At 46.4% G+C, this 27,577-nt stretch overlaps 1 protein-coding gene across 18 annotated transcripts in view; it reads right to left on the reverse strand.

The window, feature by feature from the left end:
* MACF1 (microtubule actin crosslinking factor 1) overlaps positions 1-27,577 on the reverse strand; it is a 329,876-nt gene that overhangs the window by 294,588 nt on the left and 7,711 nt on the right. The window contains exon 1 of one of the 18 annotated variants that reach the window (XM_087858399.1): positions 21,530-21,843. The exons of the other annotated variants lie outside the window; for them this stretch is intronic. Coding sequence (XP_087714525.1) covers positions 21,530-21,623 — 94 coding nt within the window. The 5' untranslated portion in view covers positions 21,624-21,843. Of the gene's footprint in view, positions 1-21,529; positions 21,844-27,577 lie in introns of those variants that run through there. 18 annotated transcript variants of the gene reach the window in all.

Below are 27,577 nucleotides of genomic sequence, written 5' to 3' on the forward strand. Positions count from 1 at the left end.
CAACCCCTACAAGCAAATGGAAGGGGATCTTGGCAACCATTGAAGTGTAGGGCTGATATGACAAACAAGAGAAAGGAATATTCCCATCCCTTAACCTGCTCTGACTACCCTGCATCTCTCTTGGATTTCCTAATCCTAACCTAAGCCCTTTCTCCAGACTCACCCTAATGAGAAAGCAAGCAGCTGGGTGGTACACTTTTATTGCAAAGAAAATAAATAGCAATTAATAACTGGTTTGCACCAGAGAAGCTGGTTTGTCTAATCAGCCTACTGGTTCCAAGAAATTTCTCTCAGCATTACACCATCCTTTTATTTATATTTTTAATAAAGCCAGATCCTATGCCTAACGATGTAGCATCTCTCTTCCATCCCCTTGTCAGCCCTCCTCCTACACTTACTATCTCTTTTCCCCAATGTGGAGTCTTAATCCCATTCACTAGAGGAGGAAATAGAACCTGTCGCACAAGTATTTCATCTGCGACACTCCTCTTGGTGGCACACGCCCCATCCTGACGGGCAGGCAAGATGATGTCATTTGTTAAGTGTTCCCTCAGCCTTCTGGCCTTGAGCACCCAATCTTTAAAAGGGTGTTAAGTATTAAGAAAATCTAATCGCATCAAACATTTTGTGAATACTTGCTAAATGCAGGGCACTGTGCTAGGCAAAATGAGGAACAGAAAGAAGAATAAATCATAATCTGTGAGCCCCAGGAGCACATCTAATTGGACAAAAATGTGGGAAGTTAAAATGCAAATAATAAAATACCAATGACCATATACAGCATTACACCATCAATGGGCAAACGAGCAGTCTAAGCTAATGCTATGAGTTCAGAAGCAGAACGAGCGATCTCAGGTTAGTATGGTTCATGAAGGGTTAATGGGAAAGGCAGGACTGGAGCCAGCTCCACAAAAAAGTAGATGGCACTGGGAGAGACAGGGGAAGACTCTTCAGGAGAGGGGTGGTTCCGGCAATGGCATAAATCATAAGGACCAAATGGAGGCCCAAAAGTAAGCGGGAGGTACGGCAATAAAAATAAGGAAGAGGTAAGGCTGAGAGACAAGAGGGGACGCGGCCGGTACGAAAGAGTAAAGGAAGGAAGGGGGCAGTTTCAAAATAAGCCTGGCAAGGGAGAAGCTGGAAGAATACAGACTAAACCTTGAACACTGACCAGTGGGACAAAGTAGAGAAAAAGACTAGAAAAGAGAACTTTTACCTTTTCCTTTGTACTGCTTAAATTTATTACAATGAGCATGTGTAATTCTATAGTAATAATAAAGAGATTAGATACACACAGTCCAACTGTGTTTTTTCCTCTTCGGTTCTAGGACAGTATTTGTGTTCTAAAGGAACTCACAATGTCCCATACCTGCCCAGGGCCCCTTGACAAGTCTTAAACTACTAGGTAAAAAGTGCAAGCTGAAGTCACACTCCCTTTCCCACTCGCAAACAAAAAGAGCTCACAAGAATGCAACTAAAGGTCACTTCCCTGACCCCTTTAGTCGGCATGCTTCCAGGACCAGAAGTTTTTAGAGAAAAGAAGGAGACCCGGGCCAGACAGTTCTATTCAAGGAAGTGAAGGCAAAGTATAAGATCATGGTTAAGAGCTGGAGCTTTGTAGTCCCACTGAGCTAGATTTATTTTTTTTTTTTAAAGATTTTATTTATTTATTCGACAGAGATAGAGACAGCCAGCGAGAGAGGGAACACAAGCAGGGGGAGTGGGAGAGGAAGAAGCAGGCTCATAGCAGAGGAGCCTGATGTGGGGCTCGATCCCACAACGTCGGGATCACGCCCTGAGCCGAAGGCAGACGCTTAACCACTGTGCCACCCAGGCGCCCCCCACTGAGCTAGATTTAAATGCCTGCTCTACCATTTACTAGCTGTGACCTTGGGCAGGTTATGTTACTGGTTGAGCCCCACTTTTTCCTTCTGTAAAAAAATGATAATATCTACTTCATGGGGCCAGTCTGCAAATTAAATGGGCTAATGTATATAAAGTGCTTAACATAGTCCCTGGCACACAGTAAAAACAACTAATGGGAACTATTATTATTATTTCTTTTTTTTTTTTTTTAAGATTTTATTTATTTGAGAGAGAGCACGAGTCGGAGGGTGAGGGGCAGAGGGAGAGGGAGAGGGAAAAGCAGACTCTCTACTGAGCAGGGAGCCAGACATGGGGCTCGATCCCAGGACCCTGAGATGTCCATGACCCAAGTCAAAGGCAGATTCTTAACCAACAGAGCCATCCAGGCACCCCTATTATTATTTCTATTGCTATTATTAATCCATTCAGCCCATAAAAGTGAAACATCACCCATGGAAGCTACAAAACCAGATTCATCTCAGCTCCTTCTTAAATGTAGCCAAAAACCAGAGAGCAGAATTAGCAGGAGCAAGGTTAAACCTGAGTTCTTCATGTGTTCCTACTGAGAGAATCTTAGTAGTAAGTCTTAAGAGACCAGCAAAAGCTAATTTCATATATGCTCCTCTCTCTAGGTTAGAAAGTGGCTAAACCTTCTGTTATTGGTTGAATTGTGTCCCCAAAAAGATGCTGAAGTACTAACCCCCAGTATCTGTGAATGTGACTTTATCTGGAAATAGAGCCTTTACAAATGATCAAGCTCAAATGAGGTCATTGGGATGGACTCCAACCCAGTATCAGACGGGTGTTCTTATAAAAGAGAAAATCTGGACACAGAGACACATACAAATGATGTGAAAGCAAAGAGAGAGGATGCCATCTACAAGCTAAGGAATTCTAAAGCGATTAGAAGCTAGGAGAGAGGCCTGAACAGATTCTCCCCCACAGTCCTCAGAAGGAAATAACCCTGCTGACACCTTGATTTCAGACTGCTGGGCTCCAGAGCTGTAAGACAATACATTTCTTTGTTTAAGCCCCACCAGTTTGTGGTACTTCGTCATGAAGCCCCAGGAAAGTAAGATACCATGTTTTTTAACTGATATTTATCCTATTATAAACTATATATTCTTTTTTTTTTAAAGATTTTATTTATTTATTTGACAGAGATAGAGACAGCCAGCGAGAGAGGGAACACAAGCAGGGGGAGGGGGAGAGGAAGAAGCAGGCTCCCAGCAGAGGAGCCCGATGTGGGGCTCGATCCCGGAACGCCAGGATCACGCCCTGAGCGGAAGGCAGACGCTCAACCGCTGTGCCACCCAGGCGCCCCTATAAACTATATATTCTTAAAGAGAATCTTAATTTAAAAATCAACATGTGGGTGGGGCGCCTGGGTGGCTCAGTTGGTTAAGCAGGCAACTCTTGATTTCAGCTCAGGTCAGGATCTCAGGGTCGTGAGATCGACCCCACGTCAGACTCCACACTCAGCCAGGGGTCTGCCTCTCTCCTTCTCCCTCTCCCTCTGCCCCTGCTCACGGGCGCACGCTCTCTCTCTCTCTCTTTCTGGCTCTCGCTCTCTCTCAAATAAATTTTTTTTTTTTTAATCAAAGCATGGGTTATTTTTAAATGACAGGACCTGGCTACATGTACACTTCTTTCTCTACTATTCCTCATCTCCCAACAGTGAGAATATCATTATGGAAAAAACATATTAGAACCAAGATACACTCTTACTCTGTTTGAACCTGGTATATCTGCCTCCCTAATCATCCCTGAATGAACAGACAGAAGGAAAGAGAACTCATGTACATTGATTATCCACTGTGCGCCTCACATATGCAAGGTGCTGACCCACATGATCTTATTCAAACTTCACAACATCCCTGCAAGGTATGGACTATTCTCGCCATTACTAAATGAAGAAATCAATGTCTGAAAGGTTAAGTTGCCCAACAGCATACAGCCAGGAAGTGGCTGAGCCAAGATTCAAACCCCCTGTTTTTAAATACACCAACCTGCTTGAACAAGAACTTCTGAACCAATTCCCTAGATATAATTTTCTACCAAACTGTCTTTTTAATAACTATGTGCCAAATGAATCAATGAAGAGATCTTATGAATTCTAAGTCTCTCATTTTTATAGTACAGAAATCAGCCTAGACAAGTAAAGTGACTTGACCAAGGTCACAAATAAGCTAGTGGCAGAGTCAGGTAGCAACCCGTCTTTTGATTTCCACTACACCACATAAATTTGAGGACAATAGCAATACATTAAAATAGAGAGCATGGATGCTAGAATCAGACTGCCTCAATTCAAATCTTGGTTCTGCAATTTACTGGCTGTGTGATCTTGGGCAAGTCAACCTCTCTGTTGTGTTTCCTGATCTGAAAATAGAGGTAATTATACCTCTAAAAAAATGTCTCACATGGTTGTCCTAAGGGTTGAAAGAATTTATATATAAAGTACTTACAATAGTGCCTGGCACATTAGTAAGCGCTATATTTGTTAACTGCTGCTGCAACTATTATTATTAAATAATGTTAAGCAAAACACCAAAGAATATACACACAATGGCTGTACTTTTATAAAACTGCAGACAAATACACTCTGTGAGAGAGAAAAGAGAGAGGTTCTTTATTCCTGTAAATTTGTCTAACTTAATTATTAGTAATAACAATTTTTATTTACTTTGTGCAGGCTCAGTATCTAGTATGTTACAGACATTACTAAATTTCATTAAATCTAAGGCACCATCAATTGAAAATGCACCAATAGTTCATTATTCTCCCAAACTGCCCTACAGAGTTAAGAGTTCCCCTATTCTGCATATGAAAAACCAAGGCACAGAGAAGTTAAACAATTTATGCAAGATCACGCAGCTACTAAAATGGTCAAATCAGGTTCCAATCCCAGGTCTATCAGACTCCAAAGACCCTTGCACTGAACCACTTAATCAACAACTCCACGCTTCTCAAACTTCCATGTGCACAGAATCACCCGGAAATCTTGCTAAAATGAAAACATTCAGCCAGTCTGGGGTGGAGCCCAACATTCTGCATTCCTAACAAGTCCCCAGGGGCTGCAGATGCTGACGGTCCTCACACCACCACCACCACCACCACAACCGAGTGCCACACTATTTTACATCCCATTACAACCTTTCCTCCTCCTGAGTCTCCACCATCTCAGTAATCAGCTCACAAAAGGACCCAGGTCCCAAATGACAGAACCTCCTAATTAAGCCTTTGTTTCTCTGCCACCTTCGCAATCCCTTTCTCTCTCCTTCGGGCTCTGTCCCTACTCTTCTTCCTAAGGCAGGCTACACAAAGCTCCCTGAGAGGAAGTTAACAGGGAGATGAAAATGAATGGCTGTGGTATCCAAGGGGACCTCTCTAATGGGAAAAAAAAAAATGTTAACCTTATGCTTGGATGATTGGGGTGACAAGGTGCCAACTCAAAAGTCCACATCACTACTGTGACTCTGAATGGTAAGCAAATACTTCTGGAGTAAACTGGAAACTAAGAGTTATTTACTCCCATCATTTCTCCAAAGAATGTGTGTGACCTCTCCCCACCCCCACTCTCAGCTCAGGTCTCTGAGCAGCGCAGGTAATTATGGTCTGCCTACTTACCACAGAAACAGCTAGTTTCAATTGGGTTCACTCCTTTCCTGCTCTACCTGTCCTACATTTTAGGCATTGCCTTTGTGCTCTGGGCACTTAAGAGCACTACCAGACACGCTCAGAAGCTGCTGCACCGCACAGGAGTGCGACCTAATCATCTTCCTAGAGTGGTCCTGGATGCCTGGGTTAAAAAGGAAGTCTGAACTTGAATTATACACGCTATAACTGAGTAGCAGTATATCCCACGGCATGGGATTACTGGTTGTCTTCGTTTTTGTTTTTTACTCAAGAGCCCTACAGACTCCGCCCTTTTACCACAACCCAACCCCACTGTTACATAGGGTTGTCTTAAATAATTTCTGCAATTCTACTTGAGCCATTCAAATCAAATCATTTTCAAGAGCAGTCTGACTTGCAAATCTTAAAGAAACTCAGACCACAAATCCAAAAAATTTTATAACACCTTAAGGTAAAAAGGCCTATTGCCAAGTGGAGTTTATCAGGCTGGAGTTCAAAACCCAGTTCAGTCACTTAATAGGTGTGTGACCCTCAGGCAAGTTATTTAGGTTCCTTAAACCCTAGTTTCCTCATGTGTAAAATCTACCAATGTCTTTGGACTGTCATATGTTATTTGTGATGATTAAATGCGATAAAGCACCTGGCATTTAGTAAGGGCTCCATCCATATTAGTTTGCTCCCTCAAACTCTGCTCATAGCGAAATACAGTTAAATCCATAACACACATCAGTATAAAATCACATAAAAGGAACTATGATTAAGCATGATTTCATGGGAAAAAAAAATACCACTCACCTGGTGAGATCCAGCGTTAGCACTAACTAGTTATATAACCTTGAGCCAGTTATTGACCCTTTCCATGCCTCATTCATTCCCCTACAAGCAATAAGAAAAGTGAGCTGAACTGATTGTTCCCAGTTCATTCACTCAACAAATATTTCTTGAATATCTACTGTATGCCAGATACTCTTCTGGGTGCTGAGAATACAAGAGTTAATAAATAAAAATCTCTACTCTCAGGAGGCTGCGTTCTAGTAGAGAGGAAGACTCGGACAATAAAGTAGAATACGCTAGATGGCAATGAGGAGTTCTGGGAGTAAGGTGAAGCAGAATTATAACATTCCAAAAGGGAAAGGGAGTTTAAGAAATAGAGTTTAAGGGAGATGGGACTTAGAAGATCATATCAGGGAACTGTATTATATTCTGCACGGTGGAAACTCTTGAAAAGATTATGTATTTAGTGTACACAAAGCACTTAGCACAGAAGCATCTCATAGTGACCCTACATGGCAGCTGGCCACACGTTCAGATAGACAGCCAGGGACCTAAAAGGATCCTCAGAAGAACAACTGGTTCGGTTTCCTATCTTTACCAAATGAAGAAGTAAACCATCCATGAGAGTGCTCTATTTCCTTCTCGAAATTCTTCAAGAGCAAAAACGGCATGCCATTCTAACAATCTAATGTTATAACCCCAATAACAGGAATTCCTGGAATGTTTGCTACTACTACCCAGTGCTATATCCTCTTAGTTATTATTTAGACTGATTTCATGCAGTGGACAACACCTGGAACAATCTGTGCGGGGTGTTCATTCACCAAACACTTCTCCAGCACCTACAGGTGCTAGGCGCTGTACTAAGGCTCGGGAACAGGACTTCAAGGGTGTAGAGGAGACAATCATATGACCAACCAAACCACAATCCACTGTGATATGCATATCAGAGGACTATAGCAGGGAGGAGAGAGATTAACCATGTGGGAAGAAAGGGTAAGGAAAGGTTTCCCAAAAGTAACAATGTCTGAATTGTGTTTAAGGGTAAACTGGAATTTGCTGGCAGGTGAGGTTAACAGGTGAAAGAGGAATTGTAGGCAAGGGGAACAACGTGGTCACACAGAGACACTCTCCAGCCTGGCAGCCTAAGGCAGCTGAACATAGCTTCTTCCTGACAAGGTGAAAAATGCAAGAAAAATGAGGTTACAAAAGCAGGCAGGTATTAAACTTTTTGTTGCAGGCTTGGTCTTTATTGTATGGGCAGTGGAAACCACTGATACAAATCAGAATATGAAATGTACCCAAGAAAAGGAGAAGGAAGAGAAGCAATGAATGCAGGGAATCTTAGACAATATATGCAGGCAAAGGCAAAGGGAAGCACCTCATGATAGCAATAAATATTTTCTGTCTTTATTAGCCCCCTTAATACTGCCCCACACCTATTTTCTCTTAGTCACACCATCAGACATGATCAGTTTCGTACTTCTGAAGTCTGGTGGGGGGGTTTTCTGGGAAGACTGTGAAAGAAAGACTGATGGGGAAGAAAGGGTTAAGCTGTTAGGAGGTGTCACAGCAGAAATAAGGCCCTGAGCTCAGGCCTCAGCAATGAGGCTGGAGGAGATGACAGAGAAGAGAGAGAGAGAGGAGCTGGAATCAACAGGACCTGCTAAAAGATTGGCTGTCTGGGAGAGAGAGAAAGAATTCATGAAGCCCACCGGATGGGTGGGGAAAGGCAGTCACCGAGATGCAGACACAAGACAAAAGCAGGTCTGGAGGCAGGAATGGAGATGATGGCACCCCTTTTGGACACAGCAAGTTTAAGATGTCTGTGGGACAACCACATGGGAAAACCCATCATGAAGGGTGCCTGAAGTTGGCAGAAGTACAAAGAAATAGAACAACTACCGCCATTTGCAAAGGGGTTCAATTCACAAAGTGCATCTCATTCAACATAACCTATACTTTCAACAAGATCACAAAGAGGCTGGGAAGTCCAGACAAATACACACAAAAAGTTAAGTAACAAAAAGTACAGTAAGAAATGCTACCAGGTAGTTCTGGTTTACGATGAATTGCAAGAAAAACACTTGTTATACTTAAAGACCAGAATCAAATCACCACTTAGCTTTTCAGTCTACTGGAGCTTTTATTTAACTTTCCAAATTCTCACAAGTCTATTTATTGAAGGTATTATACATCTTTACAAGTCAGAAAACGAGATAGAATCAAGAAAAGGAGGGGCGCCTGGGTGGCACAGCGGTTAAAGCGTCTGCCTTCGGCTCGGGGCGTGATCCCGGCGTTACGGGATCGAGCCCCACATCAGGCTCCTCCGCTATGAGCCTGCTTCTTCCTCTCCCACTCCCCCTGCTTGTGTTCCCTCTCTCGCTGGCTGTCTCTATCTCTGTCAAATAAATAAATAAAATCTTTAAAAAAAAAAAAGAATCAAGAAAAGGAGAAGGAGGAAAAGCAAAAGAATGCAGGGGTTCTGGCTCTACTCTGAGACAACATATGTAGGCAAAGGCAAAGAGAAACAGCTAATGATGGCAGCAAATATTCTCTGCCATACCAGCCCCCTGAATCCTGCCCCACGCCCGTCTTCTCTTGCGAGCAGACCTCCGGTGCTACAGCTATGTCAGATACTACCTCTGATCCCTTCTCAGGCCAGGGCCTCGGCTGCCGCACCCCTTCCCAGGAGCCACCCAAAGATGATCAGAGAGGAGGCCGAAGAGATGAGAATCTAACGCTCCCTCTCTCCCGCAGTGAGGGTGGAGGGAAACTGCAGCCCCTGACAGTTCCCCATTCTTCCTTAAAAAGGAAGTTTTGGGCGCCTGGGTGGCTCAGTCAGTTAAGCATCCAACTCTTGATTTCGGCTCAGGTCGTGATCTCAGGGTCATGGGATCCAGCCTTGCAACCAGGCGCTCAGCAGGGAGTTGGCTTCTCTCCCTCTCTCTCTGCCCCTCCCCTGAGTGCACGTGCACCCTCTCCCTCTCTCTAAAATAAATAACTTTTTTTAAAAAAGCAGTATCATATGAATACTGTTATACTTCTTAATAATAAGAAAATAAACAATGAACCAGTCCTCTGAGAGATAGGTGTTAGAACCTCAAAGCACCTCAACTAACCACTCTGGTCCCAGTTTTCATTTGGGAAACTAGCCAACAGAGGCTGGGATAGGTCCTACATTCTTACCCTCTAGAGGTGCCCCATACCAGGGCAGACCAGCTTCTTTCTAACCCAACCCCGACCCCAGGGCTCATGGCTCATTTGGGGTATTTGTGAGCACGGGAGTGTTTGCAGTAGGTCTGGGATGAACTTCCTCATATTAGAAAGATAATTGTATCAGAGGACCCAAGTCTTCTGGATGTTCCCCCTGCCTACCACTTTAGCCACGGGTCGCTGGAGAGGGGACGGCCCTGTTAGGATCCTGTCCCGGCTGCATGGAAAGATAACACAGCAATAAAGCCTGGCATGACAAGAAAGGATATTACAGAGAAACTGCCTGGTACCAAGGAACCATGGAGGGCAGTTGCTCTGCCATCCAAGTTGGAACAGAAGATGACCTTGTCTCTGTTGGTCCCATTTCCCTCAGGACTAGGTCTCTTTTTGGGATATCTTCTGTGAAAATGATAGCTAAATGAGGACTGGCCTTCCATTATTCAATTGCTTACACATTCCTTATTGTCTTTTGTCATTTGTAATGTTTATTGTATACTGTAAGCTCTTACAGGACAGACAGGGGTTTATGAACTCTATTTATTCAGTGTTAGATAGTCTACTACATTCAGAAGGGCTCTTAGAGGCATTTTTGCTGCCAGCGATGACAAGGACAGTAGAGAGAATCCATACATGCGAAGTGGCATCCCACATACTCACTACAATACGTGAAACCAGAGGCAAGAGACACAAGTATACACACACACACGTCTTGCATGAGACACAGAGAAATTGTACCTGATAAGCCAAACCAGGGACTGAAACAAGATCAAAGATTCTCCAAATTAGTGGAGACACACCTTCCACTCCCTGGAGTGACTCACGTCAAGTTTATCCGATACAGAGTCCAGATTTACAAAACAAGGAGCAAAAAACAAGCTTCACTGTGGGGAGCATGCCAGTAAACAAGCGAAGGATGCTCAGTGTGCCAAAAGGGAGCAGCCCTCCGTCACTTCTGGACCCACCTAATACAGGAGGGAATATCCTCCTGCCTACACTGAAGGTGAAGATCCCAAGCAAGCAGAGGACAAAGGAAAGGGGAACCAATGCTCTTTTCAGATATAAAGGTCAGATAAACGCTGTAGGACACTACCGCCATCTGAAAGGTAGTGATTATCCTGAACCTGTTAAGGTAAGGCAGGGAGGACTCTGAGTCATGAGAACAAATCCATCACGTTCGCTGCCCGCCTGCCAAAATAAACAAGGAGGAGGCTGCATATCCTGGAGACAATAGCCACTCTGTCTAGTCTTACAAAGAACCCGGGTCTTCACAAGCCTGGTCCAAACAGACTAGGGAATACTAATCCCGCAGCCTTCGTGGAAAGCACAAATGTTTCTAAGCTCAACTACTCTGGGAGAGTAAGTGAAGCTCGCCTGTGAGATTGATGCCCAGGCTAAGCATGGAGTCGCCTCCCTCCCCGGTGAGCCCCGTGCTCTCCATATCAGATAGTAAGATAAGGATTAAAGACCACAGGTGAGAAAAGCCTCAGGAGTCAAGACGCCCCAACCAACAAAAGTTAGATGAAATTTTAAAAAATATATGTAAGAATCAATTTCTGCCCTGCACTTTACGAAATGATAGAAAGGAATGCAAAAGTTACATATTTGGTTCCTGCCCTGAAAGAGTTTACAATATTGCTGGGGAACAAAGCACAAGCCAGCCAGAGAGCAATACAAGCAATAAGCAAGCAGATGTTACATTTTGGGGGAAGGACCCCTTATTCTACAAGAACCACTTATTCTTCCATCAAACCTATGCTGGAAAAAGGATCCCCGGTCAAGCCTCCTGTGTGCCTTCTCAGTATCTACACCCAGGTCACTTCCCTCTGCAGCTGGAGGGAAGGAATGTGGGTATACATGCAAGTGCGTACACACGCGCGCACACACACAGCCCCTACTCTCGGCAGATAACTGCACCGCCCACTTCAAAGACAGAGCAGGAGCCATCAGGGAACATTCCCTCAAGTTCCTACACCTGTAGCCAACCACCTGCATTCTTGCCTTCCTCCCTTCTAATCTTTTTCATCAGACACATTCCTCTTTTTACTCCAGAACCCAACCTCCCATGGATTATTCTCTCTCTTCTTTGAATTTTATTATATCTCTCCTTCTCTACTATTTCCAAAGAGCACTTAAACATGTTTACGTCTCTATGTTAAAATAAACAAACAAACACCCTCCACCCAACACCCCCCTCCTTCAAATGCCTTCTCCCTGTTTCTTCCAAGTCCAGGTTTCAAAACTCCCGGACTCCACGTCCACACTTCTCCTTCACTTCCCAACCCACTGCTTTCAGAACCACGCTTCCCACAACTCCCCCAGAAATGCCCCGGGAAAGGTGACCTTCATATTCTAGAGCCCCAAGTCCTTATCTTGCTTGACTTCTTCACAGTCATACACTGTGTGATTCGGCCTCCTTCTTGAACTCACCTCTCTTCCTCCTACATCTCTGGGCACTTCCTTTTGCTGGACAGTTTCCTTCAGGGGATCCTCCTTCTCTGCTCCCAAGCCACCCCTCCCCCCTTGGAGGTCCCCAGAATTTCTGTCTCAAACCTCTTCTCCCGGTACACACGCTGCCAGCAATCTCCTTGTCCACCCCTGTGATTCCATAAGCTGATGACGGCCTCGTCTACAGCTCTCCTGAGCGCCACACTCTATACAGCCACCTACCTGCTGCACACCTCTGCCCGGCATCCCAAAGACATCAAGGCAACCAAAACTAACTCATATCTTTCCTTGCACCAGCACTGCCACCAAGCCACCTCAAATAACCCTCCTCCTCTTAGACTCCCTCCTTCGGTTAATGATATCACCCACCTACACAGAACCCCAAGCCAGAAACCTGCAAGTCATCCTAGGTGCTTCCCTTTCCCCTCATACACCACATGCAATTAGTCATCAAAACACATGGATTTACCCCTTAACCAGGTTTCTTGATTTGCCCACTTGGCTACATTACTACTTGCATAACCTTAAACTCTAATCACTCCCTGCCTAAATTACTATAACAGCTTCCTCACTGGTCTGTCACTTGTCTTGCCCCTCTGCAAGCCTTTTTCACACTGCTGCCAGAGGGAAAATATTTCTAAAAGGTAAATCCAGTCATAGCCTTCCTTGCCCCAAATCCTTCAATGGCTCCCCAAAGACCACAGGATCAAGTCCAAACTGTATACAGTATGACATACAAAGCCACTCAACACTTCAAGCCCACCCACTTTTCCCACTCATCTCACTTCTCCTTCCCTTACATCCTACACTCTGACCGTACGAATACCCCATATTTCCTCCTCAAGCTCTCTCATCCACTCACTCCTGTTCATGGTTCACACTGCCCAGAATGCCCTTTACCTAAACTTTTGGCCCCAAGTCCCAAATCTCTTAGGTGACAGCTCAGTCTTTTCCTCTTGGATGCCTTCCTTGACCCTTTTCCACCCTGGCCATCATGGCTACTCCTCTTCACTTCCACAGCACCAGCATCTATCTCTATGACGCACTCCCTACAATGCATGGTAACTGTTTACCAATATGTTTTCCTCATTAAACAGTAAGATCACAGAGATGCAAGGGCAAAATCTTTGCTACTTCAGCACTGTGCCTACTGCCTGGTTCAGAGAAGACATTCAATAAACGTTTATTAATTAAATGAATTAATGAAGCCTCCAAACAAGGCCCCTGACACCCTAGGAGATTAGCAGTTCAAGATATAACTGAAGATTTTAAAAGGGATTTAAGAGGATTTCTTACGCAATTCTTGGCAGGTATTCCGGGAAACACAATGAAGCCTGTCTAGAGAATGGGTAGAATAGGTATTCTGGGGCATTTAGCATTGTTAATTTAAATGAGAAGACGCAGGGGTGCGTGGGTGGCTCAGTCAGTTAAGGTTGGACTCTTGAGTTCAGCTGAGGTCAAAATCTGAGAGTCGTGAGATTGAGCCCAGAGAATGGCTCTGTGCTCAGCGGGGAGTCTGCTTAAGGATTCTCTCTCCCTCCCTCTACCTCTGCCCCTCCCCGACTCATGCACACTCTGTAAGTAAATAAATCTTTAAAAAATAATAATAAATGAGAAGACTCAGAAACACAACCTTGAGACATAGGCCCAAATGCACAGCCCTATCTAACAATTTCAGAGAGGAGTAAAATCTTCAAAAGAAGATTTTTATACAAGAAGAAAGAGGACTTTATTTTGGAATAGCCCTGATATAAGGGGTAGTTAATTCTTTTTCTCAAGGCAAAATCTCCTTAAAAAAGTGATCAATGTTAGTATCTGAACTTAAGTCCTCTCAACCTGTACCTGCCCAACATGTCTCTCAAGCATACACCCCTTTAACATCCCTTGATCTAACCTCATGACTCAGTTACAACCACGGCCTCCTACAGAATAAAGCTCCACTCTCATCCATCATTTATACAGCCGCTATTTTATAATGGTTCCTCCTATTAACATTCAGGACCTTCTCTCCCTCCACCTCTAATCCTGATATCATTCTCTTAATGTTTCTCAGTGCCCCCCCAATTCCCCACTACCACTTTCCACAACACGGTATCTGCTTATAGGCTAGCAGAATGCAGTACAATCTGAGCTTATTTACTGTTGTTGACTAACTAAAAAGTACAGCCCAAAAAAAAACCACAAACCCTTCCTATATGTCTCAATCCAACGTGCTCCTGCGAGTTGAAACCATCTGCGCTCCAAGACACTTCAAGCAAGCTCATTCTTTTCGTTGACACAAAGGAACTGTGTTTACCTTTCTGAACAAAATTCACAATAGAAATTCGCTATGGTAAGAGGGAATCCGGTAGTACAGCTGGCAAAGCCCTGGCCCAAAAGGAGGATACTGACTGACCAATTAATTAACTTGTTCTAGGCAACAACCCAAATCATCCCTGATCACTGGCACATCCCAGATGACTGACACATGGTTATGCAGAAGAAAGCAAATTCTGAACAGAGAAAGAAAAATAAGTGCTTGTGCCCCATGAGAATAGACTTAACACTGTCACACAAATGTATGGAGCCACAGCAGGCCAAGGGTATCAGATCCCCGGATGGCCAAAAAGGGTCTATCCTTGAGCACTGCATTCTCCCCGGGCAGAGCACATCTATCTGTGGGTCGGCCTGCCTCTCCACTCTCCCCCTACACACACACACACACACACCCACACCCACACCCACACCCATTACCTAAACTCTATATACTTTCCTGTATTTTTTTACAATTTTCCACATTAAACATATATTACTTTAATAACTGAAAAGAAAATTATTTTAAAATATGACTTGAAAGTGCTCATATGATTGCCTCTTTTCTCTTGAGAGAAACTCCCTGCCAATCAACCACATACAAAAGAAGTAATAAAAAGTCCCTGCGCGGTAAGAGCATAAAACTTCATTAGGAAAACAATTCTAACAGACATGAGGCAATGCAAAAACAATACAAAACAGAATAAAGGTAAGAGACTATGAGGCAGACATTGTAAGAATAAGGAAAGAGAGGGGCGCCTGGGTGGCTCATTGGGTTAAGCGTCTGCCTTCGTTGGGCTCAGGTCATAATCTCCAGGTCCTAGGATCCAGTCCCGCGTCCAGCTCCTGGCTCAGCAGAAGTCTGCTTCTCTCTCTCTCTCTCTCTCTCTCTCTCCTGTTCCTCCTCCCTGCTCATTCTCTCTCTCACTCTCAGATAAATAAAATCTTTAAAAAAAGAATAAGGAAGGAGAGATTAATTTCTTAAAGAGAAGGGGAGAAAGTTGCATGTAGCACAAGGTCTCACACTTAGCTTTAATTCTTTTTAAAAAAGATAAGAGTTGAATAATCAGAGAGAAAGTTAGAGGGCATTCCAGGAAGAGAACGTAAAGGCACAGGGGCAGATATGAAGACCTAGGGGGAAGGAATACTGAGACCTACCCAAATGGAGCAGAGAGCTGTGTTGGACAATTATCAGTTGATACTGTTAGGTATGCAGAATAAGCAAAAAAGGCCCTGAAAGCCAGAGACAAAGAATCAGTGATTCATTGTAATTTATTCCAGGAACTGAGACGTTCTGGAAGGAAAAACAGTATTTTATTAGAAGTAACCAAAAATGGGGCACCTGGTTGAGCATCCGACTCTTGGTTTCGGCTCAGGTGGTGATCTCAGGGTGGTGAGATCAAGCTCCGCATTGGGCTCTGTGCTCAGCGTGGAGTCTGCTGGAGATTCTCTCTCTCCCTCTCCCCCTCGCACTCAAGCTCTCTCTCTCTCTCAACAAAATAAGTAAATCTTTTCAAAGAAAAAAGAAGAAGAAGAAGAAGTAATCCCAGAAAGATGAAATAAACACTCTTAAATACTACACGCCAAGTCAACAGGCCTGAAAGGGCTTCCCCAGAACAGAAATGAGCAAATGCCCTTGGTAGAAGCAAGCCAACAGAGGCTTAAATTCCAATCAAAACATAAAGAGTGGGGTGCCTGAGTGGTTCAGTCAGTTGAGTGGCCGACTCTTGACTTCAGTTCAGGTCATGACCTCAGGGTTGTGGGATCCAGCCCCGAGTCGGGCTCCACACTCTACATGTTGTCTGCTTGGGATTCTTTCCCTCGCCCTGTGCCCCTTCCCCAACTCATGAGTTTTCTCTCTCTCTCTCTCTCTCCTTCCCTCTCTCCCTAAAATAAATGGATAAATAAAATCTTAAAACAAACAAACCATGAAGAGCAAAAGCAGGAGCTTCAGCATATCATATAACCTCATCGCAACATGGCTCAACATATAATTACCAGAAGCTAACGGGCCAACCTTATTTAGTAAAAGGAAGGCCTGGGTGTTTCAAGAGCACTGAGAAAAATGCTACAAATTAATTTTGCAACCCATAATTGTTTACTTGTGACCTTTGATCTTGGAATGTGCACTCTGAATAGCTTTCTTTCTACCATCATCTCCAAAACCTGAAACTGGCACTGAAAAATACCACGATAATAAGTCCTCAGCTGATGCATTTCCCTGGTGTGTATTATGTCACTTGCCAAGCAAGCCCAAGATGAAAGCAGTAGCTCCCATAAGCACTGTTAGCACATGCACACATTTTATGATTTCAACAGCATGAATGTGGCCAAAGTTTGTGATTTCCCAGCAGACGGACTTGACTCACTTTCTGAATTAACAGTGTCCATGTCCAGAAGCAGCAATTATTCTATTGTTCTGTCTAGAAGCCATCCACTCCAATTCAAGGGCTGTGTTCTAAAAAGGAACTTAAAAACTGAGTTTACATTTAACCAAGAGGTTGCTTCAGAGAGTCACTTAGTTAAACAATACCAAAGCCTCAGCCTATATTTTCTAACCACTGTGTTAACAAAACTTGATCACTTTGCATTACATTGCTTTTGTATAAAAATTTCAGCGTGGGGGTGTTTGGCTGGCTCGGTCCATGGAGCACGTGACTCTTGATCTCAGGGTCCTGAGTTCAAGCCCCACCTTGGGTGTAGAGATTACTTAAAAAAAATTCGGGGGAGGGGAGTGCCTGGGTGACTCAGTCAGTTAAACATCTGACTCTTGATCTCCACTCAGGTCTTGATCAGGGTCGTGAGTTCAAGTACCGAGGTGGGCTCCATGCTAGGCATGGAGCCTACTAAAATAAAAAAAATTATCTTTTTTTAAATGTTGAAGTAATTTACATACCATGAAACTTCACCCATAATAAAAGGAAAGGAAGAGAAATTCTCCACAGTTCAGACATCTGGAAATGTATGCCACATAAGGGGTTATGGGAGTATAGTTCAGAGGCTAAAAACTAACAATGATATTAACAATTGAAGTATTTTCACAATTATCTCATTTAACCCAAGTCACTGCTCTGATTTTAAGACTCCTTCTGTGATACAATGTGAAACCTTCATCTAGAAATCTGGGATCCTGGCTCTTGGACAATAATTTAAGTTTGCATGTCTAAATGTATCCATGTGTATGATATTTTCCTTACAAAACATTATAAAGATCGAATAAGATAATAAATATGAAACTACCTTGTAAAAAATAAAGTATCGGGGCGCCTGGGTGACTCAGTCGTTAAGCGTCTGCCTTCGGTTCAGGGCGTGATCCCAGAGTCCTGGGATCGAGCCCCACATCAGGCTCCTCCGCTGGGAACCTGCTTCTTCCTCTCCCACTCCCCCTGCTTGTGTTCCCCCTCTCACTGGCTGTCTCTCTCTCTGTCAAATAAATAAATAAAATCTTAATAAATAAACAAATAAATAAATGAAGTCTTATCTACATGGAAGTTTTTCTAAACATGAATGGCCTCATATGTGCCAGTAGCTCATTTGGGTTCTCCTGAACCCCAAGGAGTTAGTGTTATCAATCCCATTTTAACAGATGTGAAACCCAAAGGAGATGTTAAATGGCAGAACCAGGACTGGAGAACAAGACTAAAGAAATTCAAAACCTCGTCTCTACTATACTACACTGCCTTGCTAGTTTTGAATGTTAAATAATATGCAGATCCTTCACTCCTCTCTGTACAGTAAGTTCTGTAAGTTCTTTTTGTGTTCAATAAACGAATATCAGTCATAACTAGCTTCATATAACCCATGGCATCTAGTGAGAACTATGAAGTTTTTAAGTACCGGACAGTCCATGTTACCAAAGTTGAAATGTGAATGTTTTTTACTCCTCGTTGAGCCTGGCATGTAAAGGCTCTTTAGTCTTTAGGGCTTTGTGAAAACACAAAATCTAATTCCGCACAAACCAACTTACATATTACCCTTCTGCTTAACCAACCACCAGGAACCAGGATTGTATTTCTTTTTTAAACTTCTCTAAAACCTAAAACTACGCCCGTATGTGGCCTGCTACTTGCACAGAGTTTGTCCGTACCCCCGGGAAAAGAATCAGATCCTGGTTCTCCTCCTCTCTGCCTGTTCTTCCTAGTTTGCTTCGGTGTTCACAAGAACCTCAATCTACCCAAAGGAAAACTTTGCAACTGGCCCAAATCATCTGGATGAAATATTCCTCAAAACAATGCATGTCTCTTTTCTTTGTTTCCATGTGTACCAAGCAACCATCTGATTACCAGCTTCATAGTCACTATGGTACAAGGAAAAGGGTGACCCAGACAGCAATGTAAGTATTCCAATCACTGGACAGGTATGTCTCCTCTATCATGAATTCATAAAGTTGACAGACTCGTTGTTGTTGTTTTTTTAACTTTCAACGACTCCCCCACTGCCCATGGAATAAAGCCATAAAAAATCTTTATAAGTGGGACTCTGATCCTTTACAGTATCATCTGCTCCCAAAACTCTTGCCCTTTAGTCATACCCAACTACTCACATTCTGTTCCTCAAAGCCCTCCATTCACTTCTACCTCGAAACCTTTGCATGTGGTATTTATTCCCATCTTCTCCCCACCCTCCTCCATCTGACTAAATTCAAGGGTCACCTCCTTTGTCAAATCTCCCAATGAACCCCGAGTGGAAATACTCATCCCTCCTCTTGCTTCCACGGTCCTTTATACACACCTCTGTTCTGGCACTGATAGTATCATAATTACTTGTTTGCATAGGTCTTTCCTTTGCTAGATGTGAATAACCAAGGGCAGGAACCAGATCTCATTCATTATTCTGGCATTTCCAGCGCCTAAGACTGTGTTATTTGTAATAGATATTTAATAATTGTTGGAGAACTGGAAGAAGAACATATCCTGGCTCTGCTGGTTGCTACCTATCTGAAATGTTAGGACAGAAAGTTATTAGCTAATACCTCCTGTTTGCTGGACAGTCAGGCTCTGAAAGAGCCTTTGGGATATTTAGGAAATGAGAGAGAGTGTTTATGTCCATGCTGAATCATCTAATCCTGCCAAAACCATGCTCACTACCAACACACAGAGAAATGGTTGCCAGGCACAATTATGGAAAATCCATGCCTGACAACCATTCCTAATACAGCTGCAATACATACTGTTCTACTCCCTTCACAATGCAAATGCATCACTTCCCTTCTGGCCTCTGCCCCTTCCAGGGACAGTTTATGCAGCTGAAAACTTTAGCTCTTCTTCTGAATACAAAAATCCTGTTTCATTTGTAGAATGAGGCGACTACAAATTAACAGCAGCAGAGAGAGAGAGACCCAGATTACTTAATCTGGTGGCCAACCAATGAGAGTCCATCACCCCAACATCATCAATATCTATTTCCCCAAGTCTCTCCAAAACTAATTCTTGTCTTTGTTCTCACAAACTACACCCCTGGTCACTCGATTGATTCCAGCTTAGGCAAAGAGTTCTCCTATAAAGGCACTAAGGGGATTTCTAAATCTGGAAAATGCAAGAATTCCATACAGCAAAGTAACAAAGGCCTGGATCCTAATCCACCCTGACTTCCCAGTGAGAATGGTGCAGTGGCGGGGGATGAGAAATTCTTCTGCACCTAATATAGAGCAGTCTGCACAACAATTCAAACAGCTCAAGTTAATTTATTTTAACCAACCATTTTCGACTCATTCCTCCCAAGAAAGAGATCTGTGCCTGGAAAGGATCAAATTCCTATACACCTGATCAAAGTCTTTCAGAGGAAACCAAACTAAGTGAGCCAGCTAAAAGAACCAAGCACAAGAGGCCTCTCTCCTGGAACCGGCCTTACTTTCCCCTTTCTTTCCTCCTTTCATTTGCTAGGAATCCAACTTCCTTTCAGCTGGAGGCCACCAGCAACATGATCCAGTGAGGTGCTGAGATTTCTTCACCTATTTATGTTATAATTCTTCTAGTTGTTAAAGCTGTCACAGCCCAAGACAGGCGCAGAGTGTCCTCCCTCTGAAGAGCGCCGTGTTGCTCAAAAGCCTGCAAGGAAACTTAAGGGAACCAACCATTCACTTAGCAGCATCTTTTCAATGAAGTTCAGCAGCACAATCTAACCTCTTTGTGCTCTGAAATGAACCACATTTCTTAAAAGAAAGACCACAGGGGGCTGACGGAACACTTGCTGCAGGCAGGGAAACCTGGACAGCTTACAGGAACTGATGCAGAAGGGAACAAGCAGACCTCCTCAGCAGGTCCCTTTAGCATTTCACTGCTCTCTCTCCTGCTGCTTTTCCAAGCAGAACTCTAATGCCACAAGGAAAGAAAAAGAGGGAGCGTTTTACAGCTTCTGCATTAGTTTCCCTTCACTGGGTAGGTGTCGTAAACAAGTATGCTGGACTCAGTCATAAGGGCTGAAGTTTCCTCTCCTTCTGATGAAAAGAAACTAGAGGCCCAGTCACAAGGGCGCCGCTATATAAAATAGGAGAAAGTGCTGCCTCTGGAGTTTCTGGGGGAAATCTCCCTGTCTGGAAAGCTCAACTGCCACACAAAGCAAAAGCCCAGCCCTGGATGTTCAAGATCTGAGCAGGGGCCCCCGGGGCCGCGCAGCCCGGCCTGGAGCGCGAAGGGCACCTCGGGCGGCCCGGGACACGTTGGGGAGCCGCAGTCCGCAGACCCTCCGCCTGTCAAAACTTTCTCGCTGACACCCAGGCCTTGCAGGAGCCACTGGGGTGCGGGACTGCTCAGCCAGAGCGCCTCCGGGCTGCAACCCGGGTTGACCGCAAGCCCTTCGGTGGGAGGGAGAGCAGCGGCAGACCCCCGCCTCCACCGGCTCGAAGCCCCCCGGGGCTGGGCGGGGAGGAGGCCTCCCCCCTAAAAGTGCACACTCACCGACCCCGGCCGCCACGCGACCGAGCGGAGACTGAGGGAGACAAAGGGGGGCGAGGGCCCCCGGGCGGGCTCGGGACCGCCCGAGCCTCGGCGAGGGGAGCCGGGCACTCGGGGCGGACGGGGAGGCTCCTCGCGCCCGACTCCTCCTCCTCCCCGGCAACTCCCCACGACGCCGGGGCTCCGGAGCCAGCGCCCGGGCTCGCCTCCTTCCAGATAATAGGGCGGCTAATGTAACCTGTGCTAGGGCAAGCGCCGTCTCCCGCAGGCTTATCTCAACTCCGCAAATGAGCTGGCCCGAGAAGGAGCAGGTCGGGGGCCAGCCCCGACGCCGGGGTGGGCGCCACCCCGCCCGGCCCGCGGGGTCCCCGGCGAGCCCCCGGCCCCCGCCGCGCCGCCCGCCGCACCTTTGTAGCGCTCCAGCACATCCTCGTACGCCTGCACGAACTCCTTCTCCTGGCTGCGGTTGGCCGGCTGCTGACCCGGCACGTAGCCGGCCATGGCCGCCCGCGCCGCGCTCTCCCCGGGCCCCCGCCGGCGCCGGCTCCAGGCCCGCGCGCTGAGGCGGCGGCGGCGGCGGCCCCAGCCTCGGCCCTTTGTGCGGCTCGGGGGCGGCGGCGCTCCGGCTGTCCGCTTTCCGCTGTCCGCTCCTCTCCCGCCTCGCCCGGCCTGGCAGTCGCGCTCCGCTCCTCAGCCCGCCCGCACCCGGCCGCTCGCGCTCCGCCGGTCCCGGCTCGCGTTTCCGCCTCCCCACCCCTCGCTCCGCTCCTCCCTCAGCCCGCCCCGGCGCGGCGGCGGCGGCGGCGGCGACTCCTCCTGTCAGGAGGGCCAGGCCCGGCCCGTTCCCGCCCCTCTCCCGCCGCCTCGGCCGCCGGGCGCGGCCCGGCCCCCCGACTGCCCACGCGGGTCCCGGCTGGCCGCGGACCACCGCCGGCGGGGCAGGGGGCGCGGGCCGAGGGAGGCGGGGGGCGCGGGGCCGAGGGGCCCACGCGCGAATGAAGGGCTGGGCCGGCCGCGGCGGCAGGGAGACCCCGGGCCGACGCCACGGGGCGGGCGGGCACCCCGCTCGGCGCTGACCTCCACCCGCCGCTGGGACAAAGAAGGGAGCCCACTGGCTGGAGGAAACCGAGCCGGGCCTGTGCCGCCGCTGGAGACGGGCCTAGAGAAACTGAGGGGAAGGGAGAGCGCCAAGGACCTAGATAGATCCAAGGCTAGGCACGGCCGGAATGAGGACAGGGGCAGGATCCGGACAGGGCTGCAGTGCGAGGCCGAAGGCCACACGGAGGCCACACGGAATCCCAGAAACAAAGGGTTTTCCAGAAACGGAAGAAACTGAACTTGAAATGAGAGGGCACGCCAAGCGCCATGAAGGAAACCAGGCCAAGGATGAGGAGCCAGAAGCTGAGAAATGACAATGGTGGGGGGGAGGAATGAAAACGGGACTCTGACCGCACGGTGGGGTGAATAAGAGAGACAGGAGGACATAAATCTACAGGGGGAAAGACCCAACAGGATTATGGCGCTGTGACAGCCATCAGAACAGGAAGCCTTAGATCGGAAGGGAGAAATGTGGGGACCTGTTATGGAACAAAGGAAAGGATCCTGGAGCCTAGCTGGTCAGGGAAGAAAAAAAAGGAAGCCCAGTATTCTCTGTCAGGGGAAAGGAAAGTGAAGGAAGGAAACTGGTAAATACAGGTAGGGATTTATTTGGAACCATTTTGAGAAAGGGAGTTCCCAATATCATCCGATCCTCCATTCATCCGTGTGTCTTTCAGTCCCAATATTCACAGACCACACGAGGGGGGGGGGAGCATAGCTGTGAATGAGCAACTCAGGTACATGCAGGTGATCTTTTTGCCCCCATCTCCCCTCATCCAGCCATTATCCTCCAGGGCCTCATCAACTGTTAACTTGATTTTTCAGGGGGTGGGGAGGTGGTTGTGGGTAAAAAGTTAAGCTGGCTGATCTCACAATAGCAGCATATTAGCAAGTAAAAAAAGAATCCATGGGACTTTGAGCAGGCAAAATTGGGACTGAGGTTTCCATTTCAGTTCCTATTCTCAAGGTTTTTAAAGAGGAGCTTCTTCCCCCTGGGGCAAGGCCTGCCTCTTTATAGACTATGAGTAGTGCCAAGTGCTTGGTCGATGCTCAGCACATTAATAAGAAAAGATGATGCTTTTCGCTAATAGGTGCGTACTGGTTGTTTCCACATCATACCATGATCAAAAATCGGGTGAGCAAGTCATTAATCATATCTTTCTCCATCCATCAAGTTCTGCTGACCTGCCCAAGTTCTAGGCATGGAAATCATACAGGGAAGGGCCTAAAAGAGGGCAGACAGGGAGGGTATTTGGACAAAGGCTCGTTTCCTTCCAGTTTAATCCTTCGTGCTTAAAAAAAGCTAGACCCCAGTTTGGTGTCAGCTGCTAGTGAGCTCAGTTTAAGAAAAGAAGGAGAATAAGCGTGAGGTTTATTATTTTTCAAATAAGAGACTTAGTGGAAAATGCAGGGTGAAGGAGTTGGAGATTGATGGCATAAGCACATTCTTCGTAAACAGCAAAGAATATAGAAATGCTAACTCTGGGGACCTTGACTGTATCCGCGCTGAGTCATCTGCATTTCCTATATTATTTTATTCCAGTAGGGCTAAGACGGCCCAGACACAAATACACATACACACACCTCCACCCTCACCCCCAGACATCCGCCTCATTTTCATTACAGTAAATAGAAAAGTCCCTCCATTCCCTCCTGGGGCTGCTACGTGTGCCACTTTGTAAGCAGCTTCCTCAAGAATTGTGACCAAGGCTTGCCAAAAGTGAAGAAAGACAGGCAAGAAGGGAAAGAGAGTCTCTTCTGGGAATCAGACTTTGTTGAAGGCTTGGGGGGGGTTGGGGGGGGAGAGGGCCAGAGGTTGAGATTCCTCTTAAGAAACATAGTAATCAAGGAAGAAAGTTCTGGTTTGGGTTGTGGCTGGAGGGCTTCTCAGACTCAAGTAGCTTTCTTGACAAGATTTGCATTTAAATGCTCCCATGAGATTTTGAAGTAATGAATTCTTCTAATGAATGGAAAAGGGGAAGTCCACATGTTTGGCTGATGTTTCTGTTTTATACAGAAAAAATTTTATAAGGATAGAGGAACAAAGCAGCTGCTGGAGAGTGGGGGGATGGGAAGAAGGAAGACTATGAAGGGGAGGTTTTCTGTTTTTTTCCAAGCAACAGTCTAAATTTATAGCCAGACCACACAATCAGGACAGCTCTGAGGCTTTCTGCTTTTGGTCTATGATTTTCCTTTGCTCCTGATGGCGAGACTGCTGTTGCATTTCTAAGGAGGCTGCAATGGGGAAGCCGAAGGAGGCAGGATGTACTCAGAAGGACATCTAGTGGGAGAAAAGCATAATGCAAGTAAATAAAGCCTTATTTTTCCTTTGCGTCCTCCCCTACTTAAGCCTCATCAAGGGCCCCTCTCTCTAAGGTCCAGCCTCTTTCAACTGCTTTCAGCTTCTCAAACAGGTGCTTTCTCAACTCAGGGCCTTCCCACCTGCTCTTTTTCCCAGGCTGTAAGTCTTCACTGTTCTCCTTTTTTGGCCTGGCTCATTCCTACTCACACCTCTGTTGAAACTCCCGCAGAGAAGCCTGCCTTGATCCACCGGATTAGTAGATCCTCCCTCCCCCTCTACTCCCCTTTGGTAATATCCATCACACTTGAAGCTATCAGTTCCATGTCTTTCATCCTCACGAAACCATTAGCTCCCTGAGGACTGGGGCTGTTGTCTGCCTTGTTCACCACAGGACCTGCATCTAGCAAATGACCTGGCACGGGCAGAGCACTCGTCAAATATTTGTTTAAAATTTTGATTCAGTGGATGAATGAGTGAACCAGATGATCCTAAAATACTCGGCTGCCTGTGGCTTCTGACTAGCTAGAAAGCTAGAGTACTTAAGAAGAGAATATGCTTGTCTCTCACAGTATCCCCTACCTGTGCCTGGCAGTCAAAGCCCTCCATATTTTGACATCTGCTTTACTTTACAAGCTGGTCTCCCATGATACCCTCATGTGCGGCGTCTTCCCCTACAATGAAACTCCGAGCCTTTGCCTGGAATGTCCTCCACTCCCCAATTTCACCTAATGAAATCCTACCCACCTTGAAAGCTCACCCAAAAATGACATGAAGTTATTTTTAATCAACCCAGGTAGAAGAGGCTCTTCTCAAAATCCTGGCCGCAATTTCTTTCTCTCATTCCTGGGGCTCCAGCCGCATGTATTGTGGGTGTCTACATCACTGCCTCCTTAATATCCTGGTTCAGAAGTTCTTTGAAGCAGACACATCTCTTTCATCTTCCCTCATCATAGGACCTGACACAATGCTTTGCACCTAGTAGATGTTCAAGAAATATTTGCTGAAGGCATAGATGTCTCAACTGAGGACATTTGGGGGTGGGCGATGTGGGCTGGATCTGTGAGTCAAGACAGCTGAGCAGCCAATTCAGCGTCCACTCAGTGGCCAAGGGCTTCAGGTGCAGAGAAGAAAGAAGAAAGTGAAAAATTATTTCTCCTGCTAGTGCTCCTCCTCCAACCTCTAGAAGGTTTACTCCCAGCACTTCTTCAGCTTAGCTCCTACTGCATTATTTTACATGTGTTAATGGATGCTTTATAAATAAATTCTTTGCTAGTACTGCGTGTGCGTGCAAGTGCGCGTGCACGTGTGTGTGCGCACGCGCTCTGTTCCTCCTTGCAGGGGTACGCTGTCTCCTGTGCCTTTTACATTCCCCAGTAGTAGCTGGAGCCCGACATTGAGGGGACTGCCCCAAGCCCTGTCCTTCAGCTAGATCTTGGAAGAAAATCATCCAGTTCTAGTCTCAGGACACCTGCCTCAAGGCTCAGCCCCATCAGCCTTTCCATTACCAGCCAAAACTCCCTTTCCGCCCAGCCCCTGGAAACATGTAACTAAGCTTTGCCTCCAGTTCCCCAGATCCGCTCTGGGGTAGGAAGCCTTTGCCCACCATCATGCTGCCCTCTTCTGTTCAGAAAGTGCAACGTCACTAGTTTAAGAGGTCTGGATGGTGCCAGCCACCCAGGAAGACAAGATCCCTGCCACAGGCAGCCCGTCACCATAGCAACCCTCAAAATGGTTACTCAGCCATCTGGGTTACCATAGCAACTGGCCAAGTCTCTCCACCTCAGCCTCTCCCTAGGCCTTCTCCCCTGGCTTGTCAGAGCCAATGCCAAAGAATCTCCAATCCTTACCGGGGAAATGAGCAGAAGCTGGACCCCTGATAGGCAGCTGTCCCGAAGGGGCGTGGAATGCCTCGCCCGCCCGGGGCTTCCCGAGGCACAGTGGAGATAATGGGAGTTAAGGCACTCTGTGAACCTTGAAGTGCTGCGCAGATGTTGGCTATTATTCAACTACCCTTCCTTGTAATGGGGGAGGCCGTGGGTTGCCCTAGGCAGAGCTAGAGCCATTCCTGGCTTGGCCCCTTACAGGCTGGGAGACCTTGAACAAGCTACGGGACTCTGGGTTTCTGTTCCATCTACTATGGCACATCTGCCTCCTAAAGTTGTTTTAAGGATGAGGTCAAATAAAGCACGTACGCCCAAACCCGGCATTGGGAACAGGAAAGCTGTTGGCCCCTCTGCAGTCTCCCAGGCTTTCTGTGACTTAGAACCATATTTTTTTTCTCTTTTGAAGGAAACGGGCTAATGTGAGCCCCACTCAGTCAACTGCACCCAATCTCCCTTCCTGTTCATCCTGTGTAGGGTCTCTTTGGTTCCTACCAAACAGGGCTGTAGGCACTCTGCACTCTTTGGGGGAACTGGGAGGCTCCCCAAATTAGGAGCTGTGGCTAACCCCTCCTCTTGAAATAACATTGCCTGGGGCACCTGGGTGGCTCAGTCGGTTAAGCATCTGCCTTCGCCTCAGGTCATGATCCTGGAGTCCCAGGACTGAGCCCCTCATTGGGCTCCCAGCTCAGCAGAGAGAGAGCCTGCTTCTCCCTCTGCCTCTCACCCCGCTCATGCTCACTCTCCCGCTCGCTCTCTTTCAAAAATATAGATAAAATCTTAAAAAAAAAAAATCTCCTCATCCAGTACTACCTCAAGACAGAAACCTCTACAGCGGCAGTGACAGGCAGCCTGGAAGCTGAGCACAGATCCCAGAGAAGCCCCAGAGAGCGGGGGATGCTCACGTGGGCGGACCTGGGGCCCAGGCCCCTCTCACAAGACCAGAATCCTTCCTCTCTATGATTTTAAAGACTTCAATTCTATTGCATTTCAAGTCCAGTCTCTTAAGCTGAATCCTCGAAATCCATTTTCAGGGGACTTTCTTAATTACACTGGTAGGATCCTGATTCAAACCCAGGGTCCATAGGTTTGAAGTGGTTTAGGCAAAACAGACAGACACCATCCTCAGAAATCAAATTTCCAGACACAGATCTGGGAATGCTTGAGCCTAGCTC

The sequence above is a fragment of the Ursus americanus genome, chromosome 33, assembly GCF_024610735.1.
Source record: "Ursus americanus isolate L20-20 chromosome 33, mUrsAme1.1.p, whole genome shotgun sequence".
In the NCBI taxonomy this organism is placed as follows: Eukaryota; Metazoa; Chordata; class Mammalia; order Carnivora; family Ursidae; genus Ursus; species Ursus americanus.